The sequence below is a fragment of the Epinephelus fuscoguttatus genome, linkage group LG1, assembly GCF_011397635.1.
Source record: "Epinephelus fuscoguttatus linkage group LG1, E.fuscoguttatus.final_Chr_v1".
NCBI lineage: Eukaryota > Metazoa > Chordata > Actinopteri > Perciformes > Serranidae > Epinephelus > Epinephelus fuscoguttatus.
Window position 1 is genome coordinate 39,129,516 of NC_064752.1, and position 18,498 is coordinate 39,148,013.

At 41.8% G+C, this 18,498-nt stretch overlaps 1 protein-coding gene across 1 annotated transcript; it reads right to left on the minus strand.

Annotated features, from left to right (window-relative positions):
* Positions 1 to 528: 528 nt before the first annotated feature.
* Positions 529 to 15,308, minus strand: espl1 (extra spindle pole bodies like 1, separase). The gene is made up of 32 exons (XM_049588469.1): positions 15,172 to 15,308; positions 14,923 to 15,011; positions 14,358 to 14,660; positions 13,486 to 14,238; positions 13,244 to 13,345; positions 13,040 to 13,151; positions 12,087 to 12,214; positions 11,690 to 11,883; positions 11,346 to 11,588; positions 11,008 to 11,152; positions 10,506 to 10,665; positions 10,190 to 10,329; positions 9,783 to 9,917; positions 9,572 to 9,691; positions 9,281 to 9,452; positions 9,036 to 9,164; positions 8,759 to 8,915; positions 7,262 to 7,371; positions 5,841 to 6,976; positions 5,324 to 5,741; positions 5,033 to 5,164; positions 4,424 to 4,637; positions 4,028 to 4,233; positions 3,539 to 3,666; positions 2,805 to 2,927; positions 2,482 to 2,631; positions 2,229 to 2,396; positions 1,953 to 2,057; positions 1,725 to 1,840; positions 1,531 to 1,614; positions 1,102 to 1,266; positions 529 to 1,006 (listed from the first exon to the last, which is right to left on the minus strand). The coding sequence occupies exons 2-32, from the start codon at positions 15,001 to 15,003 to the stop codon at positions 805 to 807; spliced, it is 6,531 nt and encodes a 2,176-aa protein (XP_049444426.1). The 5' UTR covers positions 15,004 to 15,011; positions 15,172 to 15,308; the 3' UTR covers positions 529 to 804.
* Between the last annotated feature and the right edge of the window lie 3,190 nt (positions 15,309 to 18,498).

Below are 18,498 nucleotides of genomic sequence, written 5' to 3' on the forward strand. Positions count from 1 at the left end.
TGGTATTATTTATGAGCCAAAAATCATAGTATAAATTTATAAGTCAGAATGCATTTTCAAGTTCAGGAGACACAAAAGTCATTTAGATATTAAAACCCAATTTCATTACAATTATATGTGGGGAATGACAATTATTTTGTACTTAAATCATGGCAGGATTTTGAGCCAACTATAAACCTTTGTCTTTTTACTTTGTCATTCACTATGTACATTCAACTGAAACTTTGAACAAATGGCCATGTAATATTAATATTGGTAACCCTGATATTCCTAAGTATTTGTGCCCATAGACCTTACAATGCACCCTCAATTTACAGTAGACACTCACGAGCTTTTGTTCAAATGCTCTAGATCTAACTCTTTACAGATTGTGGTGTTTCTAATGATTTGTATTTCCCACAGCACATATTTCTTGTTCATAGAAGATAATACAATGAATGCCATTTTAAGGCTTTTCCCCATCTCTTCACATAAATGTAACTAATTACAAAGTAATTTCCACCATGTAGACACAGATTGTGTGTGAGAACACATTTATTCAAATACTGTTATTCAATCAACACATTAAAAGTGAATGGAAACACTTAATAAAATCATTCACACTATAATTACATTGGTTTAAAAATGAAAGCAGTTTAAATTAAGTAAATGCAATACTGTAATCCTCAAAACCTGTAAAAACAAGAATTAAAAACTTTAAAAAATGTTCAACTCATCCTCCCATCCAGCTTAGTGCTGAAACATTTAGATACTGTATAGATTTTTTACTTCCTGTTCTAGATGAGTTTTGGTTTACCAGCCCATCTACTTCAGGTGAACTGGTAAGCCATACACCACAGGTGCAGCTCCTATGAGGTATTTCAGGTGTGTGGCCTGACGTGACGGGCCCATATAATCCAGGAGGGGAGCTCCAGACCCAGCAGTTAACCACGACTCCAACAAGGCTTTGGTGAAGCGATCAATATCCCGATCTGTAACATCCCACAAGTTTCCCAGAACAAAGGGGCTAAGACAAAAAAAAACCCAAAACAAAAACACATGTATTAACAGGACAGAATTTACTGATCCTAATTCAGTTGCAAATAAAGACAGATGTCTCACCAGCCTGCAATGAGATAGTTGAGGATGATGCCTTGTCCCTCCTGATCGCCACGCACTGCCAGAGCGGCGCTACTGCAGCCAAACAGCAGAGAGGCTACTCTCATCTGCCGTTTCAGGACTGCCTGGCTGTCGAGGAATCGTGCACCTGCACCGTGACCCACGTAACTAAAACATCCCCAGGTAAGAGGGACATGGACAGAGAGGATATAAAAGAAAACAGGTTAACAAATAAAAGAGTTTAGTGTCAAACAAACTTTGAGAAAAAATCCTAGTTTATTTAAAAGGTATACTATGCATGACTTCCCTTAAAAACAAACAATGTATAGACTCATACAAAAGTAATCCCTCTCAATCATCACCTATGTACCACTACAAGTGTTTAGTTTTTATCCCCTCCCCCTCACAGGATACTTAAGATGACAAACTCACATGTACAGATCCTTGGTAGCAACAGCTTCTTCCAGCTGACCCGAGTCAGGAGCCACTCCACACACACCGTCCCAGTCCAGTTTACTTTATTAAGAATGGTAATGTAGTAAATAGGGAGAAATCAGACCAGTGACAGAGAGACACAAAGACAAATCAAATGGTTTTCTTTCAACTGTCATGATTATTAGTCTCACCTGCTGAACCACTCCTTAAATCGGTCTTGAGAGTTTCCTAAATTGGCATCGGGGTCCAGCACATAAAACACCTGCCTTGTGTCCACACCTTGCTTCAGGATGGACTGAGAGTCAGTCTAAAGAAAGAAGATTTACATAACAATATCCATAAATACCACTCAACTGTCAGGAAGTGAATTATATTTGCAGCACAGGCCGTAGTGGCACAGTAACAGAGTTTAATCTGACCTCCTTCTGAAGGCTCAGTCCAATGAGTGAGTGCAGAGACGGCATCCGGCTGACAGAGTGAGACTTTAGGATGGAGATGCTCTCCCACGGCAGCTTCTGAAGGTACTGCAGAAGAAGCAGGGCAGAAGGTGACATCTCGACATTTCAGCATTATCCCATCTCATACGGGACAGATTGTAACAGTGCTTTTCTTGGTCTTTTATCTCTCAGAAGCTCCTCTATGTACAGATGAAACAATAGGAATATTCAGTATTTAATAGAGATGATAAAACCAACCCTGTCCAGGATGAGAACCACATGACCGTGGGGCTCGTCTCTGTCAGCGAGCCGAGACACAGCTGTTTGGAGAAGTTGGTCACACTCTGTGTCCCACTGTGGAAAAACTCCCAGAGCAAATCTCTTAAGGTCGTCTTGGGAAAGCACAGGAGAGGCAGACAGTACAGCCTAAAATACAGAGACAGAAGCGTTAGTGTTTATTAGTTTGCTGTTCCTTTTGGGCTGCTTTTGAGACAGAATCACACACACACACCTTCAACATTTCCTCACTGACTGTCACTCCCTTTGCAGACAAGGACTTGCAAAGGTTCTGGGCCTGTTTAGAGAGCCCAGGGTCCAATGAGAGGGGCAGAACCAAGCTCCTCCAGCATCCCAGCAATCCCTCCATCTCTTTCAATAGTCTCTGAAAGACAGATTGGGAGTTGTTAGAAGAAATACTTTTCTTTCTGAGTCCTGTTTTCTTGGTCTTCATGTACGAGTGTAAGCGTATAACTTGAAGTGAAATTACGTAAATGATGCCGCCATTGTGAAGCCTTCTGAGTCTCCCCAGCTGCACCCTCGCTCTTCACCACTTACCTCAACTCGAGAGTCGAGCGCCCTGCGGCCCTCCCACCACTTAGCTTTCTCAGACACACAGCTCACAGCCTTCTGCTCCACCTGAATGCTATCTATCTCCTGCACCAGCCAGCTGATGGGGTGCTGCGTAACACAGAGAGACAAAGGCAGAGGCAGAGTTAGAATCTGGGATGTAAACAGTGATGTGATGAACTGCGCAATAGTTTTTTGTGACATGATTACTCATTGATACAAAGAAAGCAGCTGCTATGTTCATCATTTTGGATGGATGTGGGGGGTGACTGTCATATGAAGTAAAATCCTTTAATTTGATGGATGACATGAGTGCTCCGATTGATTGGCCATCAATCATTATCTGGTGATACTGGTTCTGAGAAGTGTGTTTCTAATCTTATCTGAAATAGACTGGCTAGACTACACTGACTGATATGTTCAGAATCATCCGATGTCTACAAAAAAAAAAAAAAAAATGTATTGACTAAAACTTTATAAAGACAGTTAAGGTTTTCTTTAATTAAGATAATACTAAAATGCCCAGATATTTAGTCAACAAAAACTTGACTTTGAAAAATATATTTTCTCTTTCATACAGGCTACATGACACTGCTGGTAAAGGATGGGAGTGTGAGCATTGCAAGATTTTAATGTCACTTGTGTCACCATATTTACAATACCATTGTCTGATTTTAGATTCTGGATACCATTCTGCTGATACCATAATTGACCATCCTTACCTGTTGTTTAGAGGTAGGGATGTGAACAGTGACAGGGGCTGATCCCTTCTCAAGTCGTGACAGTATGATGCTGTCACCAGTCTCCCCAGGTTTTACTCCAAGCACAGACATCACACACACTGTCACCCCTGTACAGGAAAGAGAGGGATACACAGAGAGAAAGGATAAGGATAACATAGTTTACACTCTGCTTTTGCTTATCTTATTAACCATGAAAGCATAAAGTCTGAATTCAATCAGGTTATGGACAAGACAGAAAAGTGCACACTGATAATGCCCCACTAAGTATAGTTACAGTAGCAAAAGGAATGCTAGAAGGTAGACAATAATTGAAACTTGCTCTGAGATCAAAATCTACAGAATTACCAGTTTAAAAAACTTTGCTATAACCTCTCAACACATTACTGACACGTGTAAACCGTCATTCTGGAATCAAACATAACATTTACCCATTTCACTACAGAGGTCAAACAGTATTTAATATTTTACCTGGGGGAAGGTGTTGAATTTGTTGGATAAACTCTTGACAGTGGCTCTTGGGGAAAGTAGAGGAGTCAGCAGTAGGAAAGGAGAAGATGTTCTCCAGCTGTAACAGCCTCTGTTCGGTAGAGGTCTTGGACTCGTTCGGACTGAGCTCACTGAGACTCAGTGCATCCATCTTGTCTGCTAGCTCACTTGTCGCCTTTCTCAGCTTTCTGTTCGAATGACACATCAGAGCAACATAAAAACAATGTGTAATACCGTCAATATAAAAGAATTTAGAGCCTTGAGCTATCAGATGTCAAAAACATAATTTAAGAGAGTCTGAGATATCTTGATAAGAAGACAAAAGTGTTGGTAAGAGGGAAATCAAGTTGACACTATACACACAGCACATAGGCTTACTTTAAACAGCTGGCTAAATGCCTGATTGTGCGATGGCGACTTGTGATGCCCAATGACTGGGCATGCAGCATCGCTGTAGTCATGGGGTCCTGCTGCCCCTGGGTCAGGGCCAGAAGACCACAGAGGGTTGGGTAGATGGTGGGGGAGGGGAAGTGCTGGATGGCCAACCAGGCTGAGCGGAGCAATGACTCAACATCCTCCAGGGAGAGATTGTCTGAGAAAAGAAAAAGACAGATGTAACCAAATAAAGAAAGTTAAAGGGCAACCATTTTGACTTTAATGATGTTAACAGTTAGGGTTAGGGTTAGGGGTTAAGGGTTAGGTTTAGGTATCATAGGCCTTATTATACACCAGAATGTACCTTCCTACATCACAATGCTGTAAATAAAGTTTATGATCAATTACAGCTGTAGTGGCGTGTTTCCTTTTTCTTGTACACATACATCGTAAAATATTGTGGTTGTTTTCTTGCTTAATATTTCAGAAGGGCCTCTTTTGTAATACCACTGTTTTTGCAGTCAACATATTGTCAGACTGTAAGTTACACTCCCATGCAACCATAAAGAAAAAGTGTCATTGTAGACCAGCAGCAGCAATGTAAAGCCTCACCTGGCCTGGTGTCTGAATGAGAGAGGTGGGTTTGTGGACCTTCTCTCAGATGACCTCTGCTCCTCAGCTCAGACAAGTCGTCTCTCTCCAAACCACAACACAGATCCCTCCGCAACACCTCAAAATCTATGTCTAGAAAGCGAGACAAGAATGACATGAGAGCTTTGGCCTTCATCCATTTCTCTTAGATACTGTGTTGACTATTGTTGCTTTTGTTTGTCTTTAGTGTGTTATATGGTGTGATGGATGATGAACTAAACTTGTCATGCTGCATGTACATAAAATACAGACCAATATCTTTTCTTGAAGCAGGATTGTCTTCACTCTCAGTGTCTGATGTCCTGAGCTGCTCAATGCTTATGTCCAGAACTTCAGTAGTTTCCTCCTCAATGGTCCTCATCTTGTCTGGCTCCTCCATTGAATCTGCCTCCGCCCTGGACACCTCCCTCCTGGTTCTTCCTCTCCTCGTTGAGGCCGGCTGACAGACCAAAGTCTCGTCATCCTCAGAGGAAGTTGCTCGTGGCGCTGCAGTGGTCTTCCTCCCCCTGACCTGCCTCTTGGGTGGTGCCTTCTCTGCAGGTGGTTCTGAGGCTGTTTTACGGTTTTGGGCAACTCTTCTTGTGGTGGTTTGCTTTTTAGGAACATCTGTCTTTTCTTTGGGCTCTGCCTGGCTGTTGGCTTCTGTGTCGCTCTCATCACTAAACTCCACCTGTAATTAGAAATATTTTGGAAGACAATTTTCATTAAAACAAAAACCCCATCAAACTTCTGTGCAACAACAAAGCCTCTACTTTCATTAGATGCCTACCTTGAAACGTGATTTCTTTGTGCGTCTGGGGGCAGCAGGCACAGGTTGGGCTTTGTCTTGAACTGGCGACAACTCCTCATACACATGAAACTGTAGCTTCGGGGCAGTCCTTGGTGCTCTCTGCACGGATGCAGGGGCTCTAACCTTTTGAACAGGAGTACAGGCCAAAGTGGGCACCACTGTGTTGAAGTCAAAAGAGCCAAGGTCCCCAACACATGGCTTTGATTTCACCATTACCGGTGTCATGGGAACCAGGCCCTTTCCTTTGGCTGAGGAGCTTGTCACTTGAATCCTGGGCTTGACAACCTTGACCTTCTTTGCCTCCTTTGTTTTGTCAGGAATATCTGGGTTTTTAATGGACTCTTTAGGCTTCTTCAGCGAGGATGATGGAGGAACTGCTTTCTGTCCTGATTTCAGCTCTTTGGGTGCATTCCAAGTCCAAGCATTTGAGAAGAGCTCCTCTGGGGTGCAGCCTTTTTTTGCAGCTAAGGTAACCAATGACACGATAGCTTTGGTTGCCATGAGGCCTGCTCTCACAGGTCCTAACACAGGAGAGGGGGTGGAATCAACAAATGTCAAGCCAGCTTCCAGTACTTTCCATATACTGCAGACCTTGTTAAGCCTTGGTTCCAGCCCAGACAGGGCCATGCGAAGGTACACACGGCCCACCACGTCCTGCATCAGAGAGGGTTTAATGGAGGTTTTGGCAGGGCCACAGGGAGGGAAGAGTTTAGCCAATTTTGCCCCAAGTTTGGCAACAACACTCTTACAGCGAGCTAATGTTGCTGCTTGAAGTTTGAAAGTGACTTTGGCTTCATTGGGATCCAGCTGGAAAACCAGATCAGCCTGTGTGGCTGCCCAGCGAGCAGTGGCGCGGCCCAGACAGGGCTCAGAGCAGCAGGGGCAGTGGCAATCAGATTCATGCGCCAGCGAGGAGAGCCAGCGGCGAGGCTGGGCCTTGAGAGGTGGGGAGCTGGCCAGATCCTTCACTACAGGTTCTTTGCCAATCCACCGAGTGCTCAGGATGCCTGTAAGATCGTCCTCCAAGGCAGGAAGAGGTGACTGAGGTTTTTTCGCTGGGCGACCTTTCCTAGGTTTGATTTTCACTTCTGCCTTCTGCACCTGATCAGAAAAATCTAAAGAAAAGAAATAAAATTAAAGTCTATTAACTAGTTCAAGGAAACTGACTTGCTGTCTCATATAATGTTGCTGCATTACAGTGAACTATAGTCCCTAAACATATAAAACAGAAACTGCAGAAGTGTATTTTAAGTGCAATTTAAATTAAATTATTAACATGGACATAACAATCTTTAAAATACAAAAACACCATGTGTTAAAATTACAGCACAATTTTATTAAAGGTTGACACGAATATTGTGTCCAGCCTTGAATGAACTGGAGCTTTGTGTTTTACAGACCTGTACAGAGGTCCAGGAGGTTTCTGACTTTGTCCAAATCAATTCCACATTCCTCTCTCTCCCCCTGCATCAGCTCCAACTCAGCTTTCATCACCAGGAGCTCAGCACATCTAAAACAAACAAACAAACAAAAAAAAGAGTAAAGACAAGAGCCATGTCCATCAAAAAACATAAGCTATTATGTAATGTGCTGCATATTTATATTGTGCTGTGTTCTAGGCCTATTCTAAAGTAGAGATGAGCATTTTAAGTAATTTCTGTATTAAAATACTCGCTAAGAAGCAATCTGTGTAAACAACATATAGAAAAGGGTCCGAGATGAACAACCAAGCGAAAATGTTAGTGGGGATTTGGGTTGGCATTCCTTTGTGCGCTGCACAGACTGTACGCATTAACTATGATGAGCAAATTTTACGTTACATAACTTGCACTGCACATTCACTTTGTGTATTTTGGAGAAATACTTTCAAATATCACTCTTATGCCTGTCGCCATTCTGCCTAAAATTTTAGTGTGATTTCCAGACCACACTTGACATCTGAGTATTAATAGCTAGATGTTTAATATATAAATATATAATGTTCAACGTTATCTGTGACTGTGCAGATCCATCATTTGTGCAATATGGATCTGTGCAGATATTCACAGAGAGCAGTCACATCCAAAATTGTAAACTTTCAATATAAAGCAGTTCAGCAACACAAGTACAAATTAAGTACATCTTATTAAAGTTAATTCAGCATGTAATTATAACTTATGACAGGGAGAGTCAATCAGATTGCAGCAGACTGTTCACTGTTGGCATATAAAATTTAGGGTTTTTTTTAAACCAGCGAGAGAACTATTCTGTATATAGTGTATTTTACCAGGTTAAAGTGGCCCAGGTAAGATCTTCAGGTCCAATAAATATGCTTAAACACTATATCAAGCATTACAGCACAACAAAAAACCCCAGAAGGAACAGGCTGTGACCTGCCAGTGGGTTCAGCATCATACATTACAGAAAACAATATTCAAAGGAAAACCTGACCCACAAAGTGACACAACCTTAAAGTTGTGAAGAAAATGTGTTGCTTGCATGTCTCCATGGAAAATGGCGAACATATTGATTTATTGGGGTTCCATTTTAACAACAGCAAAACAACATCAACACATCCATTTACAAACTCTCTCACAACTCGTGCAGTACAATCCAAATCTGTAAGTTTGTGAACGGATCTTTTGATATAATTTTGCTTTTGTTGTAGGTGGTCCCAAATTAACCAATAAATCAATATTTATTGTCATTTTCCAGGCAGGCATGTGCAAAAAGCAAAGTTTTCTTCACAAATTTAAGTTAACACCTCATGTCTAACTTGATTTACAAATGGTCATTTCATGGGTGGAGTGCTCCTTTAATTATGTATAGTATAAGCTATTAATATTAGGACACAAGCTATCTTTTGGTCCCTGCTTCATTATTTAAATTTTAACCCACTACAATGCATATATACATACTGGCTGAGTGCTTGCAGCTTGATGCCCAGTTTGAGAGCTTCGAGACACTGGAGCCTGGCATCATTGATGGCGCCACAGCTGCTCCTCACAGCCACCATCTTCACAGAGCAGTTCAACAGCTCTGAGAGCAGCTGCCACTTCAGCACCAAGTTATCTCCTGCTCATAGATCAAGGGAGAGAGGGAAAGAATCAACATGTCAGACAGCACTGAGAGAAACATCAATAAGATATTAGGAGTTTTCCATGTATTGTTAGTCCATGTGTGGGAAGAACATACCTTGGTCTATGAAGCGCACGTCTGAGCTGCTGCCGTTAGATCCATAAAGGCCCTTCCCCACTAAAGTGACCAGCAGGCTGCAGAGAAGCTTCAGACTTTCATACAAGGCGGCGTCTGGGCTATTTATACCTGAGGCACAATCGTCAGTGCTTACTTAGTTCAAGCTGCAAACCTCTGCTCTACATCCTTAAAATGCAATATTAAATCAGAAAACCATATAAACTATAGAAAATGCTTCCACAAACCATGCTGTGTGATCTGGCTCCGCTGGGTTTGTGGCAGTGCAGCTGTGTCCAAACTCAGATAGGAGCTGCAGGTCTGGAGCATCCGAGCACGCAGCAGGTACCAGCTCTTTGACTGCCGCTGCTCAGTCACTTCTTTGACCACCTCACACAGATAACGCACTCCACGATCCATCTGACATACGGTCAAACAGTAAAGGGGCAATTTATAAATCAAACCAAAAAACACCTATGCCAGCTAGAAAAACAATAACAGTAATATGAGAAATTCTGCATGCAGACAATGTTAGCTACCTGTCCTGTGCTGTAGCAGTACTGAGCTTTCAACAGAATAGCCAGCATAGACAGAGAAGATGGTCCATCAGCAGCGGAGGTTACAGACGTAAGAAACTTCTCTGCCTGCTCCAACTGGGCCTTAAAAAAGCACCATAAACAAAGTGAGATACTGTGTATAAAATGAGATATAGTATGTATGATACAAGATATTATATCAAAACTGCATTACCAAAGCCAGGTCAGGGGTGCCCAGATCCAGGAGGAGGCTGGCTGATTGACAGAGGGAGCTGGCACATCCGTGGGCATCAGCAAGATGACGTGAGAGTCCAGTCGCAAGTTGGTAAGCTTCCAAAGCCTTTAGAGGCTACATAAGAGAGATATAATAAATACACAGAAGCTGTAATTACTAATCATGTGAACACTAGTTATAACAGCTTGACACCAGAATACACCATAAAATACCCCTTACACACCTAAGTCTTTCATACAGTACAACTTCTGATGTGTATCTCTAATTCCTATAATGCTTCATGAATTGTGTGAGGGGCTAAAAACCAATTTGGTGTTGAAAAGAGAAACTAAAATCAACCAAAAGAGAGCCTACAGAATGATTTTGACAACATTCTGTGTCGTTACCTTTCCCATGAGTTTGAAGAGAGCTGCAGCCACAGTGATGGAGCTGCAGGTCTGTTTGGGGTTTCGGACAGATGGCAGGCCTCGACTCTGCAGAAGAGCAGACCACTCATCCAGTGCTCTTTCCAAAGGCTTGCACAACTCTTCAAAAAATTAAAAAAATTAAAAAATAATGTATATTAATCTCTCAAAGAAACAGGAAGTGATGAACAATTATCTATGTTTGATTAAACCCACGATAGAACTTGGTGGAGATGCAGATTATGATATCATATCATCCACAGTGGGATGATTGAAGATATGAAAAAACAGTTCTTACTGTTCTCTGCAGCCAGACTGAAATGCAGGCCTTCATAGACCTGGATGCTGTCTTGTGTCTTCTGTTTGTCTTCGTAATCAAAGTCATTGGTTCCTATGGGATTGACTGCACAGCGGGTTTGCTCACGCAGCTCTCGCCGTTTGTTGTCTCTTTCAATGGCCTGACCAAAAACACAAGCATCATTAAATCACAGGACATGTGGTAAGTGTATCAAACTAAAGCTGCGGTCGAGAAGTCCAAAAAAACAATTAAAAAAAAAAATCCCAACATCTTTTCCTAAACACTCCATCTTGACCTCAGTGGGAAAGCTTTTTAGGAGAATTCTTGAGGAAATGGAAATACATCTGTACTGGAAAGAGAAGCTGACTGCAATTACACAATAGGCTCTGTAATTAAGTGACAGCAGATGTTATTGACGTGGGTCAATACTTGTTAACACTGACACTTGAATTAAAACATGACAACATGCACATGATATCCTGACAGATCCAATGGAGCTCACCTCTTGAAGATTCTTCTCAAGAGTGCAGATGTAGAGCCAAAGTAAAACATGGGCCTTGTCATCCTTCAGCCTGTCAGCGTTCTCTGGAGTCTCTGGTTCTTCCTCAAGTAGCCGCAAAGCTTCATGGGTAAAATCAACTGCAGCACTGCACAGTTAAAAATGAACATAATGAACACTGAGACAGTTGGATGCTGCCTATGTTAGCCTAGCAGAGCTCCAGACTAGTAATTTAAATTGTTGGCCCCAACTTTTCCATGCACACAATTAAGTCGCACACAAAACAGTTTAATTATCAAGGAGCACCACTAATTAGAAATGATGTCAGCAAAAGCTCCTACCAGTCTGTCTGTTCACTGAAATCCTGGTAGCACACAACTTGGGCCATTTCACAGAGGTAGACAGCACGTAGATGGGTGTGGGAGCTCTCCTCATGGCAGATGTCCAGCAGATCACAGAGTGTGTTGTAACGCTCCTGGGCCGTGTCTCCTGCCACCTCCTTATAGGCACGCAGCTCTTCCTCCAAAAGGCAAAGCATTACTTGCTCATCTGGGACGTCAGGACCGAAACCATCACGCAATGTCCTGTTGCAGGATGGGACAGATGTAAGTTTCCTTTCCATTAATTACCTTCTCTGAGGTTTGACAAACAACAAAAAAGTTCTGTCATTACAATTTGTCTGTACCTGAGACGGATGTCTTCTTCTGAGTTACGGGCAGCGTCAGTCTTTGTTTTCACCCACAGAGAGACTGGTTCAGCCATATGAGCGATGATGCTGTCACCCAGAGCCTTCAGCCACAGGATCACCCAGTCCAGCGCTCGCTCCAGTTGTCCAGCCCGCCGAGACGTCTGCACAGCCAGCATGAAGGGTCGGCTCAACTAGAGGGTCGAAAGCCATGTTAATGATAAAGATAACTATAAAAATTAACATACGTATATATTTACTAATTTTCCCCAAGATCATTTGGGTTTACTCCTATCTAAACACAACCTATTTAAAACCAGGAGGCACTCATGACATATAGTGTGTAAGACAGACAATGTGGTGCACAATCAAACAAAAACACACTTAAAGAGCTTACCCTATCGACTGACAGTGAGGCGGGGCAATTCTTGCACAGATCCCTGCAGAGGATCTCAACCAGTGTGAAGGCCTGGTCATAGAGACGCCGATTGTAAAATCCACATGCTAAGTTGCTCACAGCAATCACTGCAGGAAACACATAAAATCAACAAGATGTCATAACAATATAACACAGGTTTCCTACACGTTTTCCATTTCAAAATTCCATACTTTTCCAGATTTAAATTTCCAGACGACATTTGACATCTGAGTACAAATAGCTACATGTTTAATATATAAATAAATGTTCTTTAAATCCAACCGTTAACATTTGTGTGACACTCTGAAGATGAGTGCTCTTATGTTGCCAAATACTTGCCAGAAGATTTTACCCAGATACTGTAGCTTTTCATACTGAAAAAAATATTTTATTATTGCTTCCTCCATACTTTTTAGTCTCTTTTATAAATAACAGTCGAAAATCAGCTGAAAGAAGTTAAACAATCAAATTTCACTGCATCTGTGCAGCCTTGTTTATTCACTTTGTCCATGGAAATGACAGTAAAAGCAGCCATAAAGTTTCTTTTCACATAAAAGATAGTCTGTTTAGTTACCTGATAACTACATCAATGAATAACTTATAAATGTTAAAACAAGCTTAATATTTGGTCATTTGTGATGCTATGGATATTTGCAATTTAAAGATAGCCTATTGCCACATTTTTGTTTTTTTGAATTGTATATTGTAGAAAACAGAATCGGGGCAATAGTCTGATAACACAAACATTTTTCCATACTCTCCCTACATAGCCAGACCTGGAAATTAATACAATCAGATTCAATACTTTTCTCTACTGTGTAGGAAGCAGGTAAAATAATAAATCATTAAGTATATATGGATTGCAATATCAGTAATAATTTCAGAACAACTAAACTGACCTGACAACATTAATAATGTAAGAATATAATCACCAGCTTTGACGAGAAGGCTTTCACTTGACAGTTTACGCAGTTCAGTCATCATCAGTCCAGCCGTGGCTTGGCAGTACAGCAGCACTCTGTCCAGTGTGTCACTGTTCTCCAGCTGTGAACAACAAATCACAATCAGTACTTAAACTTAAATTACTATCATTACTGTTGGCATCATGAAATAGAGCGTTAATGAAAGAGCTTTACCTGTGATGCGAGCATGCTCTCATAAGCAAAAACGAAGCCTTGGTAAATGCTGAAGCAGAGGGCCTGTTGCAGTTTGCTGCCCTCAGCCTGGCATGTCGAATTCTGTAAAGAAAGCAAAGCACAGGTTAGCAATTTCAAGAAAGTAAATGTATTCTTTGAATGCGTTTTTGAGAGTAACTAAGAAACAAATCCAACAGTATTCTAAAAAAGAGCTCATTTCCTGGTTAGTAAACTACCCTCACCTTCTTTTGCATCTTTAATATCCGTTCCTGGTGCTCCTCAAGAAAAGAAAACCAAGCCAGGAGCACTGGTCCGCTTAATCCCTTGTTGTGGCCACTTTCAACAGCCCACACCACCAGTCCACAACCTTCTAGGACTGCATGAGCTTCTCTGTCCCCCAGGTCAGCTGAAAGAGACCTCAAGGCCCTGGCACACTCTGTCAAAGCCTGGCCAGTCTCCCCGCCAGCCTTCATCGCAGAATGAATCTTGACTGCCCATTTGCCGAGCACCACAGCAGTACACTGACAGTCAGCGCAGTCTCTGAACTTGCTCTCAATTTCATTCAAGAAGATGGAGGCCAGATCATAGTGGCCGGCCCTACAGAGCACCTTCACTGCAACAAGCGCTATTTCAGAAAGCGTGTACAAACTTGACTTCTCAGTTGACTGCTTGGACCTGTCCCCCTCACAGCCTCGACCACCTGTCCAGCATCTGCTGAAAAGTGTGTGCATTTCCTGGAGAAGAAAAGAAGCATCATCCTTGTTTACCGCTTCACAGCTACTCTCAAATTCAGTGATGGCATCTTCTGCATATATAGGAGCTTTGGAGAATGAGGTGGTTGCATTTTCTGTGTCCAACAACAGGAGAAAACTCAGAGCTTGCATCTGGCAGTGGAGTCTATCGCAGGGGTTCAGGATTTTCCTGTCTTTGGTAGCAGACAGTCCGTTCCAGAGCACTGAGAAGCAGCTCCGCACAAGAACATAGTAGTCCTCACCCTATGGACCATACAACAGCAGTAACCTGGTTAATGCTGACACTGAAAAAGCAATCATGCAGTACAGATGTGGAGTATACAACCCATGTTAATGATCTAAAAATAGGAAGTGACACATACCTGTTGGGCTGGGGTGAGCCTGCTGTAAAGCAACCCAGCTACATGGCTACACAGACTATGAGCTTCGAGGGAGCTCAGCTTCTTGGCAATATGGAAAATGATCTTTTCCATGTAGAGAGGACTGCTCTGAGCAACAAGTGCTGCAGAAATATCATAGCCCTGAAGGGAAAGCTCCACCAGCTGCACCAAGTGACTGACATGGTCAAAATTAGGGGATCCAGCTCCAAGTTGATGGTTACAGGCTCTGATGATCCTGTCACACAGTGTGCGACCCTGAAGGCCTGGCCGACTCTTCACATAATCCTGCAAAAGATATATTAAGGTAGGTTTAGGTCATCTTTTAAAAGTCAGATTTATGGTGAATTGTAATGTGTTTTGTATTTTTGTATACAAAAACATGCCTCAGTCTAATACAGCACATGGATCTAGGCTCATATGGATGTATTCAATCGTGGTTTAATCTTGTCTCATAGCTACAGCTTCTTAAAGACTAGCGTTAGTGGAATAACTTGTAACGTTACGAGGAAAACAAGTGATTCATCTTGACAGTTGTGATTATGTTTACCTGTAGTTCTTCAAGTAGAAGCTTCGTCTCTTTTACAGAGGCAGTCCGCTTGATGTATTCGTCCACCTTCAAACACTTCATGTCGGCAGCTGTTAAAAACACGGTATTTAGGGGTAAAGTATGTTAATTTAAAACCTCCATGAAGGAGCTTAGCTAGGCTAACGTTAGCATCACACGTAACGTTTACCACAACACGCCGCTGTTGAACTAACGTTAACGTTTGCTAACTTCACCAAGAGAGTAACTTACTTCAAACGGGACACCGTTGTAGCGACACTTTTATTCACAGCGGATAAAAAGCAGACATATTGTCCATAATGAAGCAGCGGTAGGTTGCTGCTAAAGTTGTGAGTTTAAAGATTCAAATCTTCATGGAAACTACAGCTCGCGCCGCGCACTGGTTTTGAAAGGTGTTCGCTAACCAATCCGACACCACATCCGCTTTCTCCCGGAAACGCAAGGACTTGTGGGTATCGTGGTTTTATAATCTTGCTCAACCCAATGACACGTAACATAAAAACCAAAAGAAGAGTAAGATTCACAAGTTTATTGAGTTGTCAAACGATTAAATATATGAATAAACAAATAAATAAAATGTTTGATTCCATGACTGACATGAGTTTGTAAAACACATTTGTAAAAAAATAAATAAATAAATAAAATAAAAATAAAAAAGTGAGTGGGATAATTTTTGGATTTAGATTTTTGGTTGAAGCATATCCATCAAAGGGTAGATGTCCATTTATCTCCTCGTGGGCCACTGTAGATCATCAGTGTCGAAACAGTTAAAAGTTCCCATCCAGAGATATCATTGTATCAAGGATGTGTTCTCAATAACCACATGCAGATTCCTAGATTCCTCACTTCAATTTTTTTTTCAGAGTAGTGTCTCTTTGCACTGGGTGACAATTGCCATACTGCAGCTATGTGGCTATATACACCAATCCCTACTATTCAGCTATTTACTACCATCCTCCAAGGCTTTATTGTGAATCACACTGCGTGCTGTGGTTGGCTAGTATGTATCACATCGACACGTTCGGAGGTGGTTAAGGTTAGGGCAAAACGGCTCAGGTTAGGGCTGATAATAATCAATCTTGGATATTATCTGAAATTAAAGTGCTAAATTAATGTGGAAAAAAAAACTCTAAAATGTACTGCCAGAAAGTCAGGTGGTGTAGTATAAAAAGCAACACAGCCTGTGGGGGAAGTAAGGAGAGGAGGGGAAGGTATGAGCAGCAGAAGGAGGAAAGCTGAGCAAATGTGATAGGATTTAATTTTGGCAGATTAGCATAAACTGTGCTTTGACGGTAACATCATGTCATCTGCCTCACATGGAGAGATTGGGAGTGAAATGGAGTGGATTTAATCTTGGGCAACGAGGCTAAAAATAGCTAAAAGAGGAAGAGAGAGACTACCAAGAGTGAAAAGTTGGTCTGATGATAGTGCGAAATGTGAAATTAAAAACTGTGCTCAGTGTTCCTATGTGCCCCCTGGTCCCTCTCTGCCTGTACTCCTTTAATTAGAAACACTGTACATCTATGTCCTTGCAGTGCAGTGTGCTGCACAGAGGGGCATTGTTAGCTGTGAACCTGTTGCAGCTGTAGAGACTTGCTAGTAACTGAACATGTCTCCTACTGAGCCGTACCATGAAGTCAGATGGCTTTGATCAGCTTGTGATTCCTGAGGTTGTCTCTGCAGTGCTCTCCACTCTGTGCTCCAGTGGACAGAGCAGATCACTCAGTCTCCACTCAGCCCAATGGAAGTGTCTTATCAATGTTATCAAGAGACACCTCATTAACCTCAGAGGGACGTGGCTTGGCCTCAGCATAGAGAGACATCTTTCTTTCAGGTCTCCTGGTCTTCCTTTAGTGCCAATCTGTGATTCATTGGAGCAGGTTCCAGAAAAGTATTGTTTTAACCTGAGCTGATCAAAGTTTGTGGTGCACCACATCAAGCTTCACCTCAGGCCATAAATTATGATGTGTGATGGAAAAGAAGTCACAAAGCATCAGAATACAGACTGGGAAAGCCCTGCAGGTGGCAACTGCACATTGGCACTGTTTAGTTGTGTTTCTCTGTGCTTATTTCTTTTTTCATGAATCCTGAACAGTGAGTCAACATCCCCATCTACTGGTGAAAGTGCAGGCAGACCAAGGCCTCACACCACCCAATACACCCCTCTGTTAAAGGCAAGGTAAGTTTTAAAGTCTATGAATACTCATTTATATTACTCTCAGTATAGCAACATTTAAATATAGTCATTTTGCCCCACTGTAAGTCTGAGCAGTCCTTATCTTAACTGTTTTTTTATCACCTATTCCACTGCTACATTTATTGTGCGTTACACCCTCCAACATTCCCACCCGGAAAGTGTGTGTGCTTTGCGACCTCCCAACAGATAGCCTTTCAAATGGAAAGTAGGGTGGGTGAATCTCTCACAAATCACCATAAAAATAAACACCAGAGTTCGACTGATACAAGTGTTTAGAAGTTAATAATTGTTACAGATTAGGCTGAAGCTACTGGGTGACAAATTAATGGACAGGAATTGAAATCTCCTATAGGTGTTCAGATGGGTTGATATCTGATGAGTGTGAAGACAGTAATATGATTCACATCTCTGTCATACTCACCAAACTCTTGACCCCTCATACCCTTTAGTAGTTATTTCCCTCCATTAATTTTTCCAGGTTACCCTTTAATTTATAACTCATCTGTAGGTGTTCCAGTAGTAAGTATGGCACTTGAACTGTACTTTTGTCAAGGTATAAAAAAGCCACTAGAAGACACAAGACTTTTCATTGACTTTTCAATATTCATTGAATCCATACACTTATATCATATCTGATATCTCACTCATATCTGATGCCCAAAGGCCTCCAACTGATCACTCATTTGCAGTGACACAGTATCACCTCAGAAAGTTGATATGGCTAATGTGTTAGCAAATAACTACCTATTTACACACCCAGCAGACACGGAGCAACACTGGCCTTCCAGTAGATTTGTGTTTCTGTCCATCTGATGAATGTAGGAACAATATCCACTCTCCTATTAGCTCTATTTTGGTCTCCACCGAGTCCTGAAGAAAGTTATCAAACTTTTTAGCAGTAAAATGCTCTAATGTAGTACCAGCTAGTTGATAACTTTGTACACAATACTGACTGAAATACCTAAAATCATAGCTGTTAAGGTCTTACCTACATTTTAATATCTCCAGTGACTCAGTGACAGTGTGTCCACTACAGTACATCTGAAATACCAGCAGGAGTGGAACATGATGAGGTTACGTACATCCACTATTTTATTTATCTCAAGAGCAAAAAAAAAAAATATTCCTTATGGTCCACTGTGTTTTATGTGATTGGACACTTTGTTTAGAAAACTGCTCAACCAGTACAAGTGACACTGGTCTGCACTGGGTGGCCTCTTTCCTCTCTGCTGAACACATCCGGCTATTGAGGTGGCATCCCACACATTAGGGTGTGATCTCTGCTTATCTGTCTCAACTTCAAAGGGTTATCAAGACAACTAAATATATGTGATTAGGTCCCACTGTAACATGAGAACAAC